This window comes from Diceros bicornis, chromosome 3, assembly GCF_020826845.1.
Source record: "Diceros bicornis minor isolate mBicDic1 chromosome 3, mDicBic1.mat.cur, whole genome shotgun sequence".
Classification (NCBI taxonomy): domain Eukaryota; kingdom Metazoa; phylum Chordata; class Mammalia; order Perissodactyla; family Rhinocerotidae; genus Diceros; species Diceros bicornis.
This window is the reverse complement of record NC_080742.1, coordinates 10943364-10962446: the sequence shown is the minus strand read 5'-3', so window position 1 is coordinate 10962446 and position 19083 is coordinate 10943364. Positions and strand designations below refer to the sequence as shown.

At 35.9% G+C, this 19083-nt stretch overlaps 1 protein-coding gene across 2 annotated transcripts in view; it reads right to left on the bottom strand.

Annotated features, from left to right (window-relative positions):
- COG5 (component of oligomeric golgi complex 5) overlaps positions 1–19083 on the bottom strand; it is a 343112-nt gene that overhangs the window by 296555 nt on the left and 27474 nt on the right. For both annotated transcript variants that reach the window (XM_058523290.1, XM_058523280.1), the window contains exon 6: positions 3946–4066. In XM_058523290.1, coding sequence (XP_058379273.1) covers positions 3946–4066 — 121 coding nt within the window. The remainder of the gene's footprint in view (positions 1–3945; positions 4067–19083) is intronic.

Here is a 19083-nt window from a genome sequence, read left to right as displayed (position 1 = left end):
TATGTTAAATTGCATGAGAAACATTGTCAAATACATGGTAAACCTTCTTACATTGTATTGAGTGCATAAATGTTATTAATATAAGCCTGCTGGGATTCAGATTGTAATTGTATTGAATCTATGTGTTGAATCTCTAGGGAGAATGGGCATAATAATAAACAATATTAAGTCTTCCAATTCACAGACAAGGTTTATTTATTTAATTAGGTCTTCTTTAATCATTTTCAACAACATTTTCTAGTTTTCAGAGTACAGGTCTTGCGTATCTTTTGTCAAATTCAACCTTAAGTATTTCATATTTTTGATGCTATTATAAGTGGTATTTTTGAGTTTCAATTTCCAATTGCTTAATAGTAGAGTATATGTAAATAAACCTAATTTTTGTATATTGATCTTGTATCCTGAAATCTTGCTCTGCTCCTTTATTAGTTCTAGTAACTTTTTTCATAAACTCAAAACAAGCTACCACTACACACCTATTAGAATGGCTAAAATTAAGAAGACTGACTATAACAAGTATTAGCAAGGATATGGAGGAAGTGGAATTTTCATACACTATTGGTAGGAATGCAAAATGTTACAACTACTTTGAAAAACACCTTGGCAATGTCTTCAAAAGTTAAATATACATCTACTATATGTCTAGCCATTACACTCCTACATATTTATCTAAGAGAAATGATATCATATGTCTATACAAAGACTTGTACATGAATGTTCATAGCAGCTTGATTTGTAATAGCCAAAAAGTAGGAACATTCAAATATTCGTAACAGGTGAATGAATAAAGCGACCGTGGGATATCCATACAATGGAATACTACTCAGAAATAAAAAGGAATGAGCTATTGATAACACATAACAACATGGATGAATCTCAAAATGATTAAGCTGACTGAAAGAAGCCAAACAAAAACACACATAAACTGTACGATTCCATTTATATAAAATTCTTTAAAGTGCCAACTAATCCAGAGTGACAGAAAGCAGATTAGTAAATACCTGAAGACGGATTAAAAAGGTGCACGAGGAAACTTTTGGAGGTGATAGTTATGTTCACTATCTTGACACTGGTGATGGTTTCATGTCAAAACTTACCAAATTATACATTTTCAATATGTGCAGTATATTATATGTCACTTAAACCTCAATTTTTAAAAAAGGTACCAGTATTAGACATTTGTCACTAGCTACCAGAATATACTTTTTAAATTGATATATAATTCACATACCATAAAATCAACCTTTTAAAAAAAAAGTGCATAATTCAGTGGCTTTTTTCATATATTGACAAGGTTGTGCAACAATTACCACTATTTAATTCCAGAACATTTTCATCACCCCAAAGAGTAAGCTGTACCCATCAGCAGTTACTCCACACTCCCTCCAGTCCCTCAGAATATACTTAACTTCTAGGTGACACTGTATTTCATCTGGTCACTGCAATTCAAGCCTCGAGACCTTTCAAGTTTGAAAAATTGGTTTTAAATTAATTTCAAGGGCCCGTGGTGTAAACACTGCTACTCTTCATCATTTTATTCTTTTTTTTTCTCCTGCTGGGAAACATTCGCCCTGAGCTAACATCTATTGCCAATCTTCCTCTTTTTTTCCTCCTCCCCAAAGCTGCAGTGCATAGTTGTACATTCTAGCTGTAAGTCCTTCTAGTTCTTCTATATGAGCCACCGCCACAGCATGGCTACTGACAGACAAGTGGTGTGGTTCCACGACTGGGAAAGTGATGAGAGCCCCAAACTTTAACTACTAGGCCATCAGAGCTGGCTCATTTTATTCTTTCTAATAAGAACCAGAACCATACTGATACAGACATTGATAATTTCAGAGATGTTCCAATCATACAAATATCATTTAATGCACGTGTATAATTGTAACAGGATTACCAAATTATTACTTTTTTTAAAAAATATTAATTCCAAATGTAGAAACTTTATCTTCCTCTTGGCTTCTCCTTATTATCAATGCCAGGACTGGCCAAGAGTGAATGAACCACAGTGGTGAATGATGAAGATGATGCCTTTGCAAATTCTGAATAGCACATAATCTGCAAAGCTTTAAATATTTAAATTAATACAATCCATTTTGAGATAATTCCACTATGAACTGTACGTTCTCAACAAGCTCTCATCATTTAGCATTTATAAAACTTGGGGTAAAGCCAATGCCTCATTGGAAGGATAACGGGTTTATACTCTGCATTGTACCAACTCAGAACATTATGATTGATATTGTGCCTGTTTTTTTAAAAAGATGACATCACCATTTGCATTACAGCATCTGCTGTTTCTAGAAGAGATGATAATCATAATCAAGATCTAGCAATATTTTATTACAGAAGAGTGTTAGTGATGAAAAATATACATAATAAACCTTGGAATAATTTGTGTCTGTTTTTAATGATTCTATTATCCTACAGATTATTTTTGAAGCACAGAAATTAAATGTGATAAAGCAAAAAATAACAGCTGATACTAGGATTTTTACATTCCTATATTTAGCACATACTGTGGAAAAAAAACATTTAAGCATTACTTACTGCTTAAACATTAACTTTTTATAGAATATATTCCAAGCATACTAAATCAAAAGAGATATATTCCCAATGACGTGCCTAAGCAATATATTTCAGTACTACAAGTTGAAATGTTATTGAAGCACGATTTGTGAAGGATATTACATTTCCTTAGTAAAAAACATGGGATAAGCATCACAGCATGACTATGTAATTGAAATATCAAAGATAGGAAAATTCAAAGAGAACATATAATGCACATCTTTCTGATATTATTTTGGCATAACTACTTTCAAAGCACACCACCAAGAGTAAGTAGACTCTTGATATTTGAGATGGATATAATCAAAGACCTTCTGAACCTACAAAGTTACAATACCACTAAACATATCCACTTCAGAAAAATTACTGGGTACCCAATGAAAAGAAGAAAACCAAAAAGCCTCATTAAAATGCAGGCGTTAGGTAGTTCTACGCACACTCAGTAGCTATTCAAAATTTTGCCTGAAAAATTATGAACTCCTTCATCATGACCTTGCAGCTTGTTGATACTCAAAACCATGAATGTTAAACCTTTGAATGTTGAGTCTGCTCTAAATGTTTGAGAAAAGAATGAACGAATGAAGAAATTAATTCAATAAATCTTCTAGGCATACTGTCAACATGGGATTTGTCACCTAAAAAACAGCATTTCTCCTAGAGATTTCTCCTGGAAAAATGAAAACTTAGTTCACATAAAAGCCTGTACAGAAATGTTTATAGTAGCTCTATTCATAATCACCAAAAACTGGAAACAACACAAATTTCATTCAACCAGTGAATCAATAAACAAACAGTGGTATAACCATACAATGGTACTCCAACAAACACAAAGTAACAAACTACGGTATAAACAAAAACTCAGATAAATCTCAAAGGTTTTATGCTCAGAAGACATAGGTTTTATGACAAGAAGCCAGTCTCAAAAAGTTAACACACTTCATGATTCCCTTTATGTGACATCCTCCAAAAGACAAAACTACAGTGATGGAGAACCAATCAGCGTTTGCCAGGGTTAGGGGTAGGGGAGTGGGCGGCACTATAAAGGGATAGCATGAGGGAATTTTGGGGGTAATGGAACTATTTTGTATCACGATCGTGCTGGCAGTTACATGAATCTATACATGTGTTAAAATTCACAGGCCTGTATACAAAAAAAAGGCCACTTTTATTATACTGTAATTTAAAACTAAATAGCATTTCTAAGAAATCAACTAATTTTACTCATCTGTTTTGAAAAATTTGACAATGTTGTATACAGCCAATTATTAAATCAATTTGCTAAATAATATTTGTTAATGGTGATAACAAAAGTCAACAAATCAAGTGACTCAAAAATCGTTAAAACTCTACTAAATTTTTAATCAAAAAAGGACTTACCAAGTTCATTGAGACTCTGAGCGGCTTTTGTTATCTCTCTACTCCCCCCTTGCAGCTGTCCTTGGAGTCTCTTACTGAGATACAAGATGCGAATTATTCTCCGAAGCAAATCACAGGCAACCTGTGCAAATATCCCAAGGTTAAGAAAGTACAGTCAATCCATTAAGTTTTACTACTATTATTATGTGAATCTGCCCCTTCTTTCCAGATGCTAAAGATTCATTCACATCGTTTTTGTTTTCCACCAATCAGAGACCTAAGTAGTCACACGTCTTAAAAAGCATTGTTTTACAACAAATTCCAGTTTATCCCAAATGGAGCGAATTTAGGATTGAGATGCCATGAAACCCAGGGACTCTTCTCGGTCCTAGACCAGTTTTCTTCTCTGCGCCAGCGGTTCTCAGTCTTGACTGCTTATTAAATTCAACTGGGTAGGTTCAAAAAGTTCCAATGCCCAGACCACAGCCCTGACCAATTAAATCAGAATCTCTAGGAGAGGGAACTAAGCATCGGTAGTTTTTTAACAACCTCAGGGGGTGCCAATATGCAGCCAAGGTTGACAACCACTGTCCTAGGGCTGCTTAACTTCCTACTACTGCCTCCTATGTTTCCAATCCTGGTTTCTCTCTTCTAGATCCCTAAGGGAACAGACCTAAAACTTCTCCCGATTTCACCAGACTTTCAAGAATAAGCATGCTCTACTTGAATTTTCCTAACCGTTTTTTATCACTAACAAAAAAATTATAAAAGAAAAAGTTATTAAAACATATAAAGCTGTCATACATATGTCACCTCCTATGTCATTCCCTTTTCATTACCAGATCTAATACTGGCTCTTTATCCAAAAGACTAAGACATGAAATAAAGACTTATGTATTTCAGGACACTTTATTACAGAAGCTGGATCCAAGGCAACTGCCTGGGGCAGAGTGAGGAGGAGGGAGATAGATGGAATAACAGGTATGTAGTGACCTTCAGTTTCAGTAATGATATTGAAGAAAAGAGAGACAGTCTACGCAGCTACATCACCACCATCTTTAAATGGCCCTGAAGCTGGCTGAGAAGCAAGAACATCTCCTCTTTAAGCAGGAAAATCCTAACTGGTGGCAACAAGAATTAAAAGCACTGGAAAGACAGGTAGGTCCCTAAGGCTCGAGCTATAAACATTTTTTTCTGAGTGAAACACACACACACCAGAGCCATACACACCCACAAGCCACAACACGCACACACACAACATACACAAACACTCACACAAACATAAACATACAATGTTTACAAACATATGTAAGCCAAAGGCAACCAAGTATTTAAACATGTTCACCTGACTGCTTTTCTGAGGAACTAATAGTCTGAAATACCTAAAACAATAAAAGAATGCCAACTAAGCATTTCTCCCTGGAAACTGGGAGATTTGGGCACTTTTAAACTAAATTTTATTTATTTTCTGATAGTTAATATAAGCACATGATTTAAAATTCAAAAGACAAAAAAGATAAAAAGTCATCCTCATAGCTCTATGTCCCAACTATGCACTTACCAAAAACAACCACTGTTAGCAGTTTCTTGCTTGTCAGATATTGCATTTTTAGATGAACCATTTGGAATGTAGAATCTCCAGCAATCATTCCTCTGGGATTCTAAATACATCATGAGCAGAACTACCAGATCTTACTTTAGTCTAATCACCTAGAATTATCCTTCCAGAATTCCCCAGTACAAGCCCAATATAGGATATGCCCTCAAACAAAATCTTCAAGCTTACTTCTAATGCTTTTATTTTTAACCATACTTAATCTGTCACCAAGTCTTACTGACTATTCTTTTGTTGCATAACACAATTACTTTACCTCTATTCCTACAAGCATCACCCTAATCCAAATCTTTATCACCTTCACTTTAACACTGTGGTCTCCTGGCTAGCTTTCCAGTCTCTTACTGAAATCCATCCTACCAGATTTCATCTTCTTAGAAACATAGTTTTCAGCACTCTAGCCCCCTTTTAAATAAACTTCAGTGGCTCTCTACTAACAGATTATGTTGAATCTTCTCAGAATAGCATTTAATGAAATCCTCATTTAACAAGTCTTAGATAATCTCTAAGGTATCAACTCGCACCATTCCCTAATATAGTCGCCTCCACTCTAATCAATTTCCTTTCCTTCCTTATTTTCTAGACCTTTATTGTCAAATATGACACAAACATATTATTCAGCACTAAAAAAGCCATCAAGCCATGAAAAGACATAGAGAAACCTTAAATGCACATCACTTAGTGAAAGAAGCCAATCTGAAAACGCTATATACTGTATGATTCCAATTATTTAACTTTCTGGAAAAGGCAAAACTATGGAGACAGTAAAAAGATCAGTGGTTGCCAGGAGTTGGGGGGATGAATAGGTGGAGCACAGAGGATTTTTAGGGCACTGAAAATACACTGTATGATACCAAAATGATGGATATATGTTATCATACATTTGTCCAAATCCACAGAATGTATACCAAGAACCAATTCTAATGTAAACTATGGCCACTAAGTGATGATGATGTTTTTGTGGGTTCATCAATTGTAACAAACGTAACACTGTGGTGGGGGATGTTGATTAGGAGGAGGCTATGCATGTGTGGGGGTGGGGGATATATGAGAAATCTATGTATCTTCCTCTCAATTTTGCTGTGAATCTAAAACTGCTCTAAAAAAATAAAGTCTTTAAAGATATATAGATAGATACAGATATTACAAACACAGTAAACCACATACAGAAATCACAGCTAAATGAACTTAGAACCACCATGCAGATCAGGAGACAGAACCATGCCAGCCACTGCAGAAGTCCTTCATGTACTCCCTCCCAATCACAACAACCTCCATCCATCTCCCTCTTCCCCCACAAGCCAACCAAGGGAAACCACTATTCTGGCTTTTGTGGTAATCACTTCCTTACTTTTATTTATGGTTTTACTACTGAAGTGTATATACCTAAATGTTATAGTTTAATTTTGCCCTTTTTAAATCTATATAGGTTCCTTCACCATCTCTTTTTTTCTTTGCAATCTATTGAAAATATTAGATCACCTGTCCTACAGTTTCCCACAGACTGGGGTTGTTGACTGCATTCCCATAGTGTCGTTTAACATGTTCTTCTGTCTTCCATATTTCCTGTACATTAGTAGTTGGATGTAGGTAGCTTCATCAGATTCAGGTTTAATATTTTTGGCAAGAACACTCATTACATGGTGGTGTATTTATAACATACATGATTTTCTCTCTTTGTCTTGTTAGCAGCCACTGATAATGTCAAAATCCATTAAAACATAGTGATTGCAAAATGGTGATACTTCAATTCTATCATTTTGTCTTTATTTGCTAGCATATAAAAAATTTCTCTATAAAAAGAAACTTTACCTCATCTACTATTTGTGTATCCAGTGGTACTGTTCATTCAGAAGAGTAAGAATAAATAAATACTTGATTCTTTCTTGGTTTATCAGTTTTCAAAATTAAAGACTGCTTTCCTAATAGCCACCAAGGATGAACAATTAGTGGGTTTTCTTTTGTTTTTGCTATCGTTACAAACTCACAGATTTAAACATAATTAAGGATGCCAATCCACTGTAGCTCTTATCCTTATAGATGCTCACGTTGTCCCATTTTTGGCCAGTGGGAGCCTCTGAGGGTGATCAACTCTACTGATTTGCCTGAGACTGAGAGGGTTCCTGGGACAGGGGACTTCCAGTGCTAAAACTGGGAAGGTTGGTCATCCCAGAGCCTCTTCAAGTTGGCTCCAGAATTCTTTTATCGTGACTCTAGTTAGTACTTGTTGATAGCTTCCTTCGTATATGGTATAAAAATATTCCAGGATCATTTTATGTATTTCATGCCCCAGATCTGCAATCAAAGATTTATCAAAGGAGCCCTGGTTTCTTTTAGAAGTCTACAGCATTTCAACACCACATTCTGGGAACTAGGTTTGCTCATTTCTGGTACTTTTCAGTAGATATAGCTAGGAAATGTCAGAATTAAAATATCGCATAAATATTCATTTGCTTTATTCCACAATACATAAAAAACATTCTCAGATTAACATTATACATATACATATGTACAAAAATATATATATAATGTATATACCATTTTAAGATAAAATTAAAATATCTCATGAGTTCATACTGATACTTCCAATTAAAATCAGGAGCACAGTGTGTTTACTTAATCTTCTAACTTACATCTGTATATTATTTCTTCCACATAAAGACTCCTGGCTCTCAGACATAAGAGAGAGCAGAATTAGAATACTTTAAAATGATCTATTTGCTTTGCTGCTCAATACACAGAAAACATCTGAATTCCAAACCAACACCAAAAAAATATGATCGTTGAAGATAGTTTAAAAAAATTATTTTGCACATGCTCTCCCAACATTTTTTACTGTTGAATTTTATTTGTCAAAACATACAGCCATGGAGTGACGTCAGCATCATGGCGGAGCGAGCTTTCCCATGAACTCTTCCCCCAACAAGATACAACAAAAGGAACAGTCACAGACCAACAACGGAATCCCAGACAGTGAAAAGCTAGAGCGGAGGGATCCACACTGCCGCACATCTGAGAGCTGAACGTGCTGGCCCCCCCCCCGCCCCCCAGGAAGTGGGGAGAGGTAAGGAGAACTCCGCTCCCTCCCCATCAGATCAGCGATCCCGGTCTGTGCGGCTCCCAGAGAGGGGGGAGGGGCGGCCCTAGGCGGGGAAACCGTGGCTCTTCGGACTCTCTCAGCCAGTGGGAAACTCTCGCACAGAGGACTCAGAGGAGCCACAGGGCTACCATCAACATCTGAGCACCCCAGAGAGCGGATAAAGAGGGGCAAACGAGAAGCCTCCCACGTCAGGGACCCAGAGGGCAAAAGAGAGAGCTCCCCCCTCCCCGCAAACCGGACTCTGCAGCTCAACCGACCAGACCAGACCTAGCGATCCGCGGCAGACCAGACCAAGCGATCCGCGGCAGACCTGATCAAACGACTGGACCTGTGGATCGCAGCGGGGGGGAAAAAAAAACAAAAAAAAACAAAACTGCGGATCGCAGCAGAAAAACCGGGGCAGAGCGCAGGGGGCTTAGACTACACAGCCCTTTACCACCAGACAGTGGCGGCAGGTGGAAATTGCAACCAGAGATTTCCAGGATGACGAAAAACAAAACCAACACAGGAACCACAATGCAAAAATACATGAAATCACCAGACCAGAAACAAAATGACAAGCACCCAGAAATCAACCCCGAAGACACAGAAATCCATAAACTAAATGACAGAGATTTCAAAATAGCTATCATAAAAACACTCAACGAAATACGAGACAACACAGACAAACAATTCAATGAGATTAGGAGTTTCTTCACAAAAGAGATTGAAATCATAAAGAAACACCAATCAGTGCTGATGGAGATGAAGAACACAATGGAGGAGATAAAGGAGAATCTGGAATCTCTAAAGAACAGAGCTGACAATATGGAGGAAAGAATTAGCACCTTAGAGAATAGGAATACAGATATACTCCAGATGGAAGAGGAGAGAGAACTAAGACTAAAAAGAAATGAAGAAAGACTCCGAGAAATATCTGACTCTATTAGAAAATGTAACATAAGAATTACAGGTATTCCTGAGGGAGAGGAGAGGGAAAGAGGAACAGAGAGCCTATTCAAGGAAATAATAGGTGAGAATTTCCCAAATCTGGGGAAGGAGCAGGAAATACCAGTAAGCGAAGCCAACAGGACACCTATATATATTAACAAAACACCTATATATATTAACAGACAAAGGCCTTCACCACGACACCTAGTGGTAAGGCTAGCCAGGGTCAACGACAAAGAAACCCTATTAAGGGCAGCTAGACAAAAACAAAAAATAACGTACAAAGGAACTCCCATCAGGCTCTCAGTGGATTTCTCAACAGAAACTTTACAGGCTAGGAGAGACTGGAATGATATATTCAAAATACTGAAAGACAGAAACTTTCAGCCAAGAATACTCTATCCAGCAAAAATATCCTTCAAATATGATGGAGAAATAGTAACTCTCCCAGATAAACAAAAGCTAAGGGAGTTCATGGCCACGAGACCCCCACTACAAGAAATACTCAAGAAGGCCCTCAGGCCTGAAAAAAAAGAAGAGAAAGGGAACACAAAGCTTGGAGGAAGGAGAAAAGTAGGTAGATAAACTCAGAAAAATAGTAGATCTTTACCGGAATAGGTTAGCAACCACTTAAAGACTAAATTCAAAGATCAAAGGAAGAAATTCACCAAAAATAAATTTTACCTCATCACTGTAAACACACAGCCACAACACAAGATAGAATAAGGTATAACAAGAACAACTTAGAAGGGGAAGAGGAAAGTGACTGAATTGACTTAGTATAAGGAAATAGGAGGCCATCAGATAATGGACTATCTCATACCCAAGATTTTTTGCCCAAACCTCAAGGTAACCACTAAACAAATAATCAAAACAAAACCACATATGATAAACAAAGAGAAAACTAGAAGAGTCATAAGACAGAACAACCAAACTGAATTGGCAGTCCGAAACAAATGGGACAAGAAACAAAGGAAATGCAAAAGAACCAGAAAATAAGTGACAAAACAGCAACATTAAGCCCTCATATATCAATAATTACCCTAAATGTAAATGGATTGAACTCTCCAATCAAAAGATACAGAGTGGCAGGATGGATTAAAAAGCAAGATCCAACAATATGCTGCCTTCAGGAAACACATCTCAGCACTAAAGACAAGCACAGGCTCAGAGTGAAAGGATGGAAGACAATACTCCAAGCTAATGGCAAACAAAAGAAAGCAGGTGTTGCCATACTCATATCAGACAAAGTAGACTTCAAGATAAAACAGGTTAAGAAAGACAAAGAAGGGAAATATATAATGATAAAAGGGACAATCCATCAAGAAGACATATCACTTGTAAATATATATGCACCCAACATAGGAGCACCAGTGTACATAAAGCAACCATTAACAAACCTAAAAGGAGAAATCAACAACAACGCAGTAATAGTAGGGGATCTTAACACCCCACTTACAGCAATGGACAGATCATCCAGACAAAAAGTCAATAAAGAAATAGTAGACTTAAATGAAAAACTGGACGAGATGGACCTAGTAGACATATACAGAGCACTCCATCCAAAAACAGCTGACTACACATTCTTCTCAAGCGCGCATGGAACATTCCCTAGGATAGACCATATGTTGGGAAACAAAGCAAGCCTCAATAAATTTAAGAAGATTGAAATCATAACAAGCATCTTTTCAGACCATAAGGCTATGAAACTGGAAATGAACCATGAAAAAAAATCTGGGAAAGTGACAAAAATGTGGAGATTAAACAACATACTACTGAACAACCAACGGATCATTGATGAAATTAAAGGAGAAATCAAAAACTATCTGGAAACAAACGAAAATGATAATATGCCATATCAAACCATATGGGATGCAGCAAAAGCAGTCCTGAGAGGGAAACTCACAGCGATACAAGCCCACCTTAACAAACAAGAAAAAGCCCTAATAGGCAACCTTAAATTACACCTAACAGAACTAGAAAAAGAAGAACAAACAAAGCCCAAAGCCAGCAGAAGGAGAGAAATAATAAAAATCAGAGCAGAAATAAATGAAATTGAGACCAAAAAAACAGTAGAAAGGATTAATGAAACAAAGAGTTGGTTCTTTGAGAAGATAAACAAAATCAACAAACCCTTAGCCAAAGAAAAAAAGAGAAAAGGCTCAAGTAAATAAAATTAGAAATGAAAGAGGAGAAATTACAACGGATACCATGGAAATACAGAGGATTATAAGAGAATACTATGAGAAATTATATGCCAACAAATTGGACAATCTAGAAGAAATGGATAAATTCTTAGACTTATACAACCTCCCAAAATTGAACCAAGAAGAAATGGAGAATCTGAATAGACCAATAACAAGTAAAGAGATTGAAATAGTAATCAAAAACCTCCCAAAAAATAAAAGTCCAGGAACAGATGGCTTCTCCAGTGAATTTTACCAAACATTCAAAGAAGATTTAATACCCATCCTTCTCAAACTATTCCAAAAAATAGAGGAAGATGGAACACTTCCTAAATCATTCTACGAGGCCAACATCACCCTGATACCAAAACTAGACAAAGACAATACAAAGAAAGAAAATTACAGGCCAATATCGCTGATGAACATTGATGCAAAAATCCTCAACAAAATATTGGCAAACCGAATACAACAATACATTAAAAAGATCATAGCATACACCATGATCAAGTCGGATTTATACCAGGGACGCAGGGATGGTTCAACATCCGCAAATCAATCAACGTGATACATCACATCAACAAAACAAAGAATAAAAACCACATGATCATCTCAATAGACGCAGAGAAGGCATTTGACAAGATACAACATCCATTTATGATAAAAACTCTCAATAAAATGGGAATAGAAGGAAAGTACCTCAACATAATAAAGGCCATATATGACAAACCAACAGCCAACATCATACTCAACGGGGAAAGACTGAAAGCCATTCCTCTGAGAACAGGAACGAGGCAGGGCTGCCCACTCTCACCACTCCTGTTCAACATAGTACTGGAGGTTTTGGCCAGAGCAATTAGGCAAGAAAAAGGAATAAAAGGAATCCAAATAGGTAACGAAGAAGTGAAACTCTCACTATTTGCAGATGACATGATTGTATATATAGAAAACCCTAAAGAATCTGTTGGAAAACTATTAGAAACAATCAACAACTACAGCAAAGTTGCAGGGTACAAAATCAATCTACAAAAATCAGTTGCATTTCTATATGTTAATAATGAACTAACAGAAAGAGAGCTCAAAAAGATAATACCATTTACAATTGCATCAAAAAGAATAAAATACCTAGGAATAAATCTTACCAAGGAGGTGAAGGACCTATACAATGAGAACTACAAGACATTATTGAAAGAAATCCATGATGACATAAAGAAATGGAAAGATATCCCATGCATGTGGATTGGAAAAATAAACATAGTTAAAATGTCTATATTACCTAAAGCAATCTACAGATTCAATGCAATCCCAATCAGAATCCCAATGACATTCTTCACAGAAATAGAAAAAAGAATACTAAAATTTATATGGGGCAACAAAAGACCCCGAATAGCTAAAGAAATCCTAAAGAAAAAGAACAAAGCAGGAGGCATCACAATCCCTGACTTCAAAACGTACTACAAAGCAATAGTAATCAAAACAGCATGGTACTGGTACAAAAACAGACACACAGATCAATGGAACAGAATTGAAAGCCCAGAAATAAAACCACACATATACGGACAGCTAATTTTTGACAAAGGTGCTAAGAACATGCAATGGAGAAAGGAAAGTCTCTTCAATAAATGGTGTTGGGGAAAACTGGACAGCCACATGCAAAAGAATGAAAGTGGACCATGTGCTATTGCCATTCACAAAAATTAACTCAAAATGGATCAAAGACCTGAAGGTGAGACCTGAAACTATAAAACTCATAGAAGAAAATATAGGCAACACAGTATTTGACATTGGTTTTAAAGGAATCTTTTTGGATGACATGCCTACCCAGACTAGGGAAACTAAAGAAAAAATAAACAAGTGGGACTTTATCAGATTAAAGAGCTTTTATAAGACAAATGAAACCAGAATCAAGATGAACAGACAACCAACCAGCTGGAAGAGAATATTTGCAAAGCATACATCTGACAAGGGGTTGATCTCCATAACATATAAAGAACTCACACAACTGTACAACAAAAAAACAAACAACCCGATCAAAAAATGGGCAGAGGAAATGAACAGACACTTCTCCAAGGAAGATATACAGATGGCCAATAGGCACATGAAAAGATGTTCAACATCACTAGTCATCAGGGAAATGCAAATCAAAACGACACTAAGATACCACCTCACGCCCGTTAGAATGGCTATAATCACCAAGACAAAAAACAACAAATGTTGGAGAGGATGTGGAGCAACAGGAACCCTCATACACAGCTGGTGGGAATGCAAACTGGTGCAGCCTCTATGGAAAACGGTATGGAGATTCCTCAAAGAATTAAAAATAGAGATGCCCTATGACCCAGCCATCCCACTACTGGCAATCTATCCAACGCACCTGAAGTCAACAATCCAAAGAGGCTTATGCACCCCTATGTTCATTGCAGCATTATTCACCATAGCCAAGAAGTGGAAGCAACCTAAGTGTCCCTCGACCGACAACTGGATTAAGAAAATGTGGTATATATATACAATGGAATACTACTCAGCCATAAAAAAAGACAAAATCGTCCCATTTGCAACAACATGGATGGGCCTGGAGCGTATTATGTTAAGTGAAATAAGCCAGAAAGAGAAAGACAAACACTGTATGATCTCACTCATATGTGGAATATAAACCAACACGTGGACAGAGAAAACTGGACTGTGGTTACCAGGGGCAGTGAGGGAGGGGGGAGGGGGGTGGGCACAAGGGGTGAAGGGAGTCATATATATGGTGATGGACAAACAAAAATGTACAACCCAAAATTTCACAATGTTAGAAACCATTAAAACATCAATTAAAAAATAAAATAAAATAAAAAAGTTAAAAAAAAAAAATATACAGCCATTACATACTATACTCTTATTTATATTCCTCATTTAATCCTAGTTTTAGTGCTCATCATTAGTCTTTACTTTGATGTTTCTCTAGTCATTTTGGTTATCTCAAGTACACTGCCTATCAGATTCCTACGGAAAGGTTCATGGGAACAATATTGCCTGCACTCTTGTATGTGAATGGCAGGCAGTCTTTATACTTGAAAATCAGTTTGGCTGGTGTATCAATTATCTATTGCTGCTCAAGAATCCAGCCCAAAACTTAGTGGTTTAGAATGACTTGTTATTTCTCACAATTCTGTGGGTCAGGAATTTAGGCAGGGTTCAACTGCTCCATGTGGTATCCCAGGGAATACTGACTCGGCTGGGCTCAGCTAACAATGAGGCTGGTCTGGATGACACAAGAAGGCTTCACTCACATGTCTGGAGCCTCAGTGCTTCTCTACCCATCATCTCCAAATGGCTAGCCGGGGCTTCCTCACAGCAAAGTACTTGGATTTCTTACATAGACAATGGCTTGCCCAGAGCAGAAACAAAAGTTGCTATGCCCCTTCAAGGCTCAGCCCACAACTAGCACAGCCTCACTTCCACCAGCCTGGGTTCTTTGGTTTTGCTATCCTAGTTGCTCTACGTGTTTTTATACTGTTTGGGGACACTGGCCTTTTATGCTGCTGGTATCTTCCCTCTTCCTTCCTTCCTGGTACATTCACTCGTTTGGTGGATAATTATAAGCCAGTAAAAATATGTCATTATTCAACAATGTATAAACATTATTTGATATCATATCAACTGAAAACTAAAAAGGACCCTACAAAAGATTATGATGAAAACCATATACATATAAAATGTAAATATATAAAAAAGAAAAAAGGTTTTATAAATGATTTCCTCCTTCTTCATTCCAATATTTTCTCGCTTTCGTACTTATATGATTATATATAAAGTTAAAAAAATTAAATAAAAAACTTTTCATTGAAAAACAAATATCATGTGCATGACAAATTAAAATGTGAAATGATAAAATGTTAAAAAAAGTTAAAAAGATAAAAAGTTTATGTTAGGTATGTGAATTATCTCAATAAAGCTGTTATATTTTTTAAAACTTATATGACTAAAAGTGTTAAAAACTTATAAGATTTGAAACTTTAAAATTATATAAGAAAGTAAGCTTTTTAAGTTAAAAAATTTTAAATATTCTACGTAAGCCATAATAAGCTCCTCAAAATTTCTGTCTGAAAAATTCTAGGCAGTTCATAAGCAAACAATGTTACTAAACTTAGCTAAGACAGAAATGATTCTTGGAGTGATAATTAAATTCAACTCATGTATTCACGTATAGAGATGAAGTCAGAAGCTTCTACCTGGAGAAAGAAAAGGCTTTCTGGAAAGAGAGTGAAATGGGGATAAAAAGCAAAAAGAATTAAGTGTAAACGTACCTTGTTCTAATTGAGGGTACAATCAAAGAGATTTTACATTCAAGGCAAAAACAACTTTATAGCTCTTTCTTTCTTGCTTTCTTACATCACACGCATTTAAATGAATTAGGAGCAGCTCAAAGAATAAAAAGATTAAACAGGAACATTAAAGTTTCCCCAATGTTTAAAATGGAAATGGCTAGACAAAGTGAACAGAATAAAAATAGTCAAAACATAAATAAGCTTCCAAAGAGCCCTTAGACTTCAAAACAGTTTGAAAGACAATGAATTTCTAAGGTGAACTTCTAAGATAAGACCACATATGAGTTGATTTAGGAAAAATTAAATACTGGAAATAAAGATACCAAAATGTATCTAGGCATATTTCTTTTACTTTCCTCTCCCTTCTCCTCTTTCTTCCTTTAATAATTTGGCCAAAGTTATTCAACTTAGTTGCCCCTATAGTGTAATATCTTTGACAATAAGAGTGTAGGAAATTATGGCTAATATTTAATAAAAATAAAAGGTGTTTATCTTAAAGACAAACAATCCCAACTTCTCCTGCTTGTGTAATCATAAAAATTAAAAACATTCATAAAAGACACAGCTTCACAGTATCACAGTATTTTAGAACTGGGAGAGAATTCACAGATCTAGTCCAAACTTTCATTGTAAAAAGATACTACACCACCACAACAAAAATAGTAATTATGTGAGGCATAGGATGTGTTAAGTAACCTTATTGTGGTAATCATTTCACAACATATACATGTATCAAATCATCACACTATATTCCCCAAACTTACACAATGTTATATGTCATTTATATCTCAATAAAGCTTAAAAAAAAAAAGATACTAAAGTTTGTTCATTATCATGCAGCTAGAGGGATGAAGAATAGCAGACAGGCCTCATAATTCCTAGTCAGTGCTCTTCATCTGTACTTTATGAACGGGGATTTGCTTTTTTTATTTTTTTTACCTACATCAAGCTTCTGAAAAACAGGAACTATAGTTTCTACTTTTTTACACATTACACAGAATCAAAAACAAAAAATACTAAATTTAGAGAAAGAAATCCTGTTTCACAGACTTAATACTGCTGCATACTGGCTACATGAACTTCAGCAAGTAACTTTCAGAACCTTGGTTTTACTCACTCATAAAATGATGAGATGTGTAATTTCTAAACATAATTATTATAAAAATTGTATTATTTAGAATACTTGAAATTTTCCATACATTATAAAGTCCTGCATAAACATGAAATTTTTTTTTCACTAATACCTAGCTAGGTGGCAAATATAAATAAGATTCTTAAAACTTACTGTCAAAAGACTATACTGAACAAAGGGGAAAAAAGGAAATGCATGATTCTGACATATTTAAGATCTGGATTTGAAAGCAAAGAAGTGAACTAGAATTAAATTTTTAATTTAACAAATTAAATTTTAATTCATGGCCTAAAATTAAATAATCTATACAAAACACCATTGTATAATGCACATAGAGACTAATAGTCCTGGATAGTCCTGCTAATAAAAACACTCCTATGTCTTCATATATAAAAATATTTTAAAGTTTACTAAACTCAAAGTTAATTTCCATCTATGTCTGAAATACCAGAGTATTTTATAAAATTTTATTTTTTTAGGGGCAAGTTTGCGAACATATAAGCAAAGTCACTTTTCTTAGTTAACAATGCCATCTTCACATGTTGATTCTTTCATAAGAAAAAGAATTCCAGTAAATGTAACGCCATGATTTTGAGAAAGTTATCCTAAAAGCTATCCCACAAAATAAGAAAGTAATCCTAAAAACCAATATTTAAATCACAACTTAACTATGGGGAGTATTGCTTTAATGTATGTTTTCACATAAAAGTAAAACATGAGCTCCCTGGAGAGAACCTTCACAACTCTCTGAGCACTCGCAGTGCCCACACTCCTTCTTCAGGAAAGTAGCTTCGGCAGGTCTTTATGTATGGTTCACTGTATTTCAGGTCATATGACCTTGTGACCTTAGTCATAACTGATTAGATCAGGGAAACAATGCTAGCTCAAAGGAAGACATACAAAGTCTGTCACCAGTGGCCTATGACATCGTCTTGCACAAGAATTGCCCAAAATTGTTACTGACAGTCCCTGTTCTCTTTAGAGAAGTAGGTGTGCAGGAAAGGGCAGAAGCTGAGGTGGCAATAAGCAGAAGCCTTAAGACAAAAGGAGCAAGAGGGAGAAGAAACAATGAGCAAGTGAAAAGAAGAATGATGGTTAATCCATAGCAGCAGCAAGAAAAAGTAACAGAGAGAGATGCAAAGATATAGGACTAAGTAATAGGAAAGGATGATAGTTAAGGTGCTGTTGCAGGCAAGCAATGTTCCACTGTTCCACGATACCTCTTTGGCTGTTAAGAAAGGTTCCTGTTCATCCTCATTGCCCCATATACTCTTAAGTAGCTACCCTTGAAATAATCTGAAAGTATCTCTTCTCCATCTGAAAAAGACTAAGACATCCAAACTCTTCTCACATGCTATATTTCTCAAATTGTTATAGGATACATGTACAAGAACAGTAAAAAAAATTTTAGTACCATACATGTTTTGTTCAGTCACATATGCTACATATTTAGAAAAAATATTACAACTGGAGCACAGACCAAGGAACAAATCATTTTATTCATTTCTTAAACACGTACTAAGTTTAAGTGACTGGTACGTGACACTACTCAAACGCTAGACACTCAAGTATTAATATTATCATAGCCCACAAGGAGCTCAGTCTTATAGGAGAGTATGAAAAAGGGAAAAGCTAAGTAGACAGTACTATAATGGAAGTATCTACAGCATATTGAAAGAACAAAAAAAATGAAAAAGAAATATTCTGCTTTGCCAGGAGGAAGAGCAGAAAAGGACTCCACAAAAGGGCTGACACATCACTTAGAATCTGTTGAGTGACAAGAACATTTTAAGTTAGAGAAGAAAACGTTCAAGGAAATGAATGAGAGAATTTCTAGTACATCCAGAAACAGTAAGTAGTTCAATGTGATTAGCACCCAGAATAAA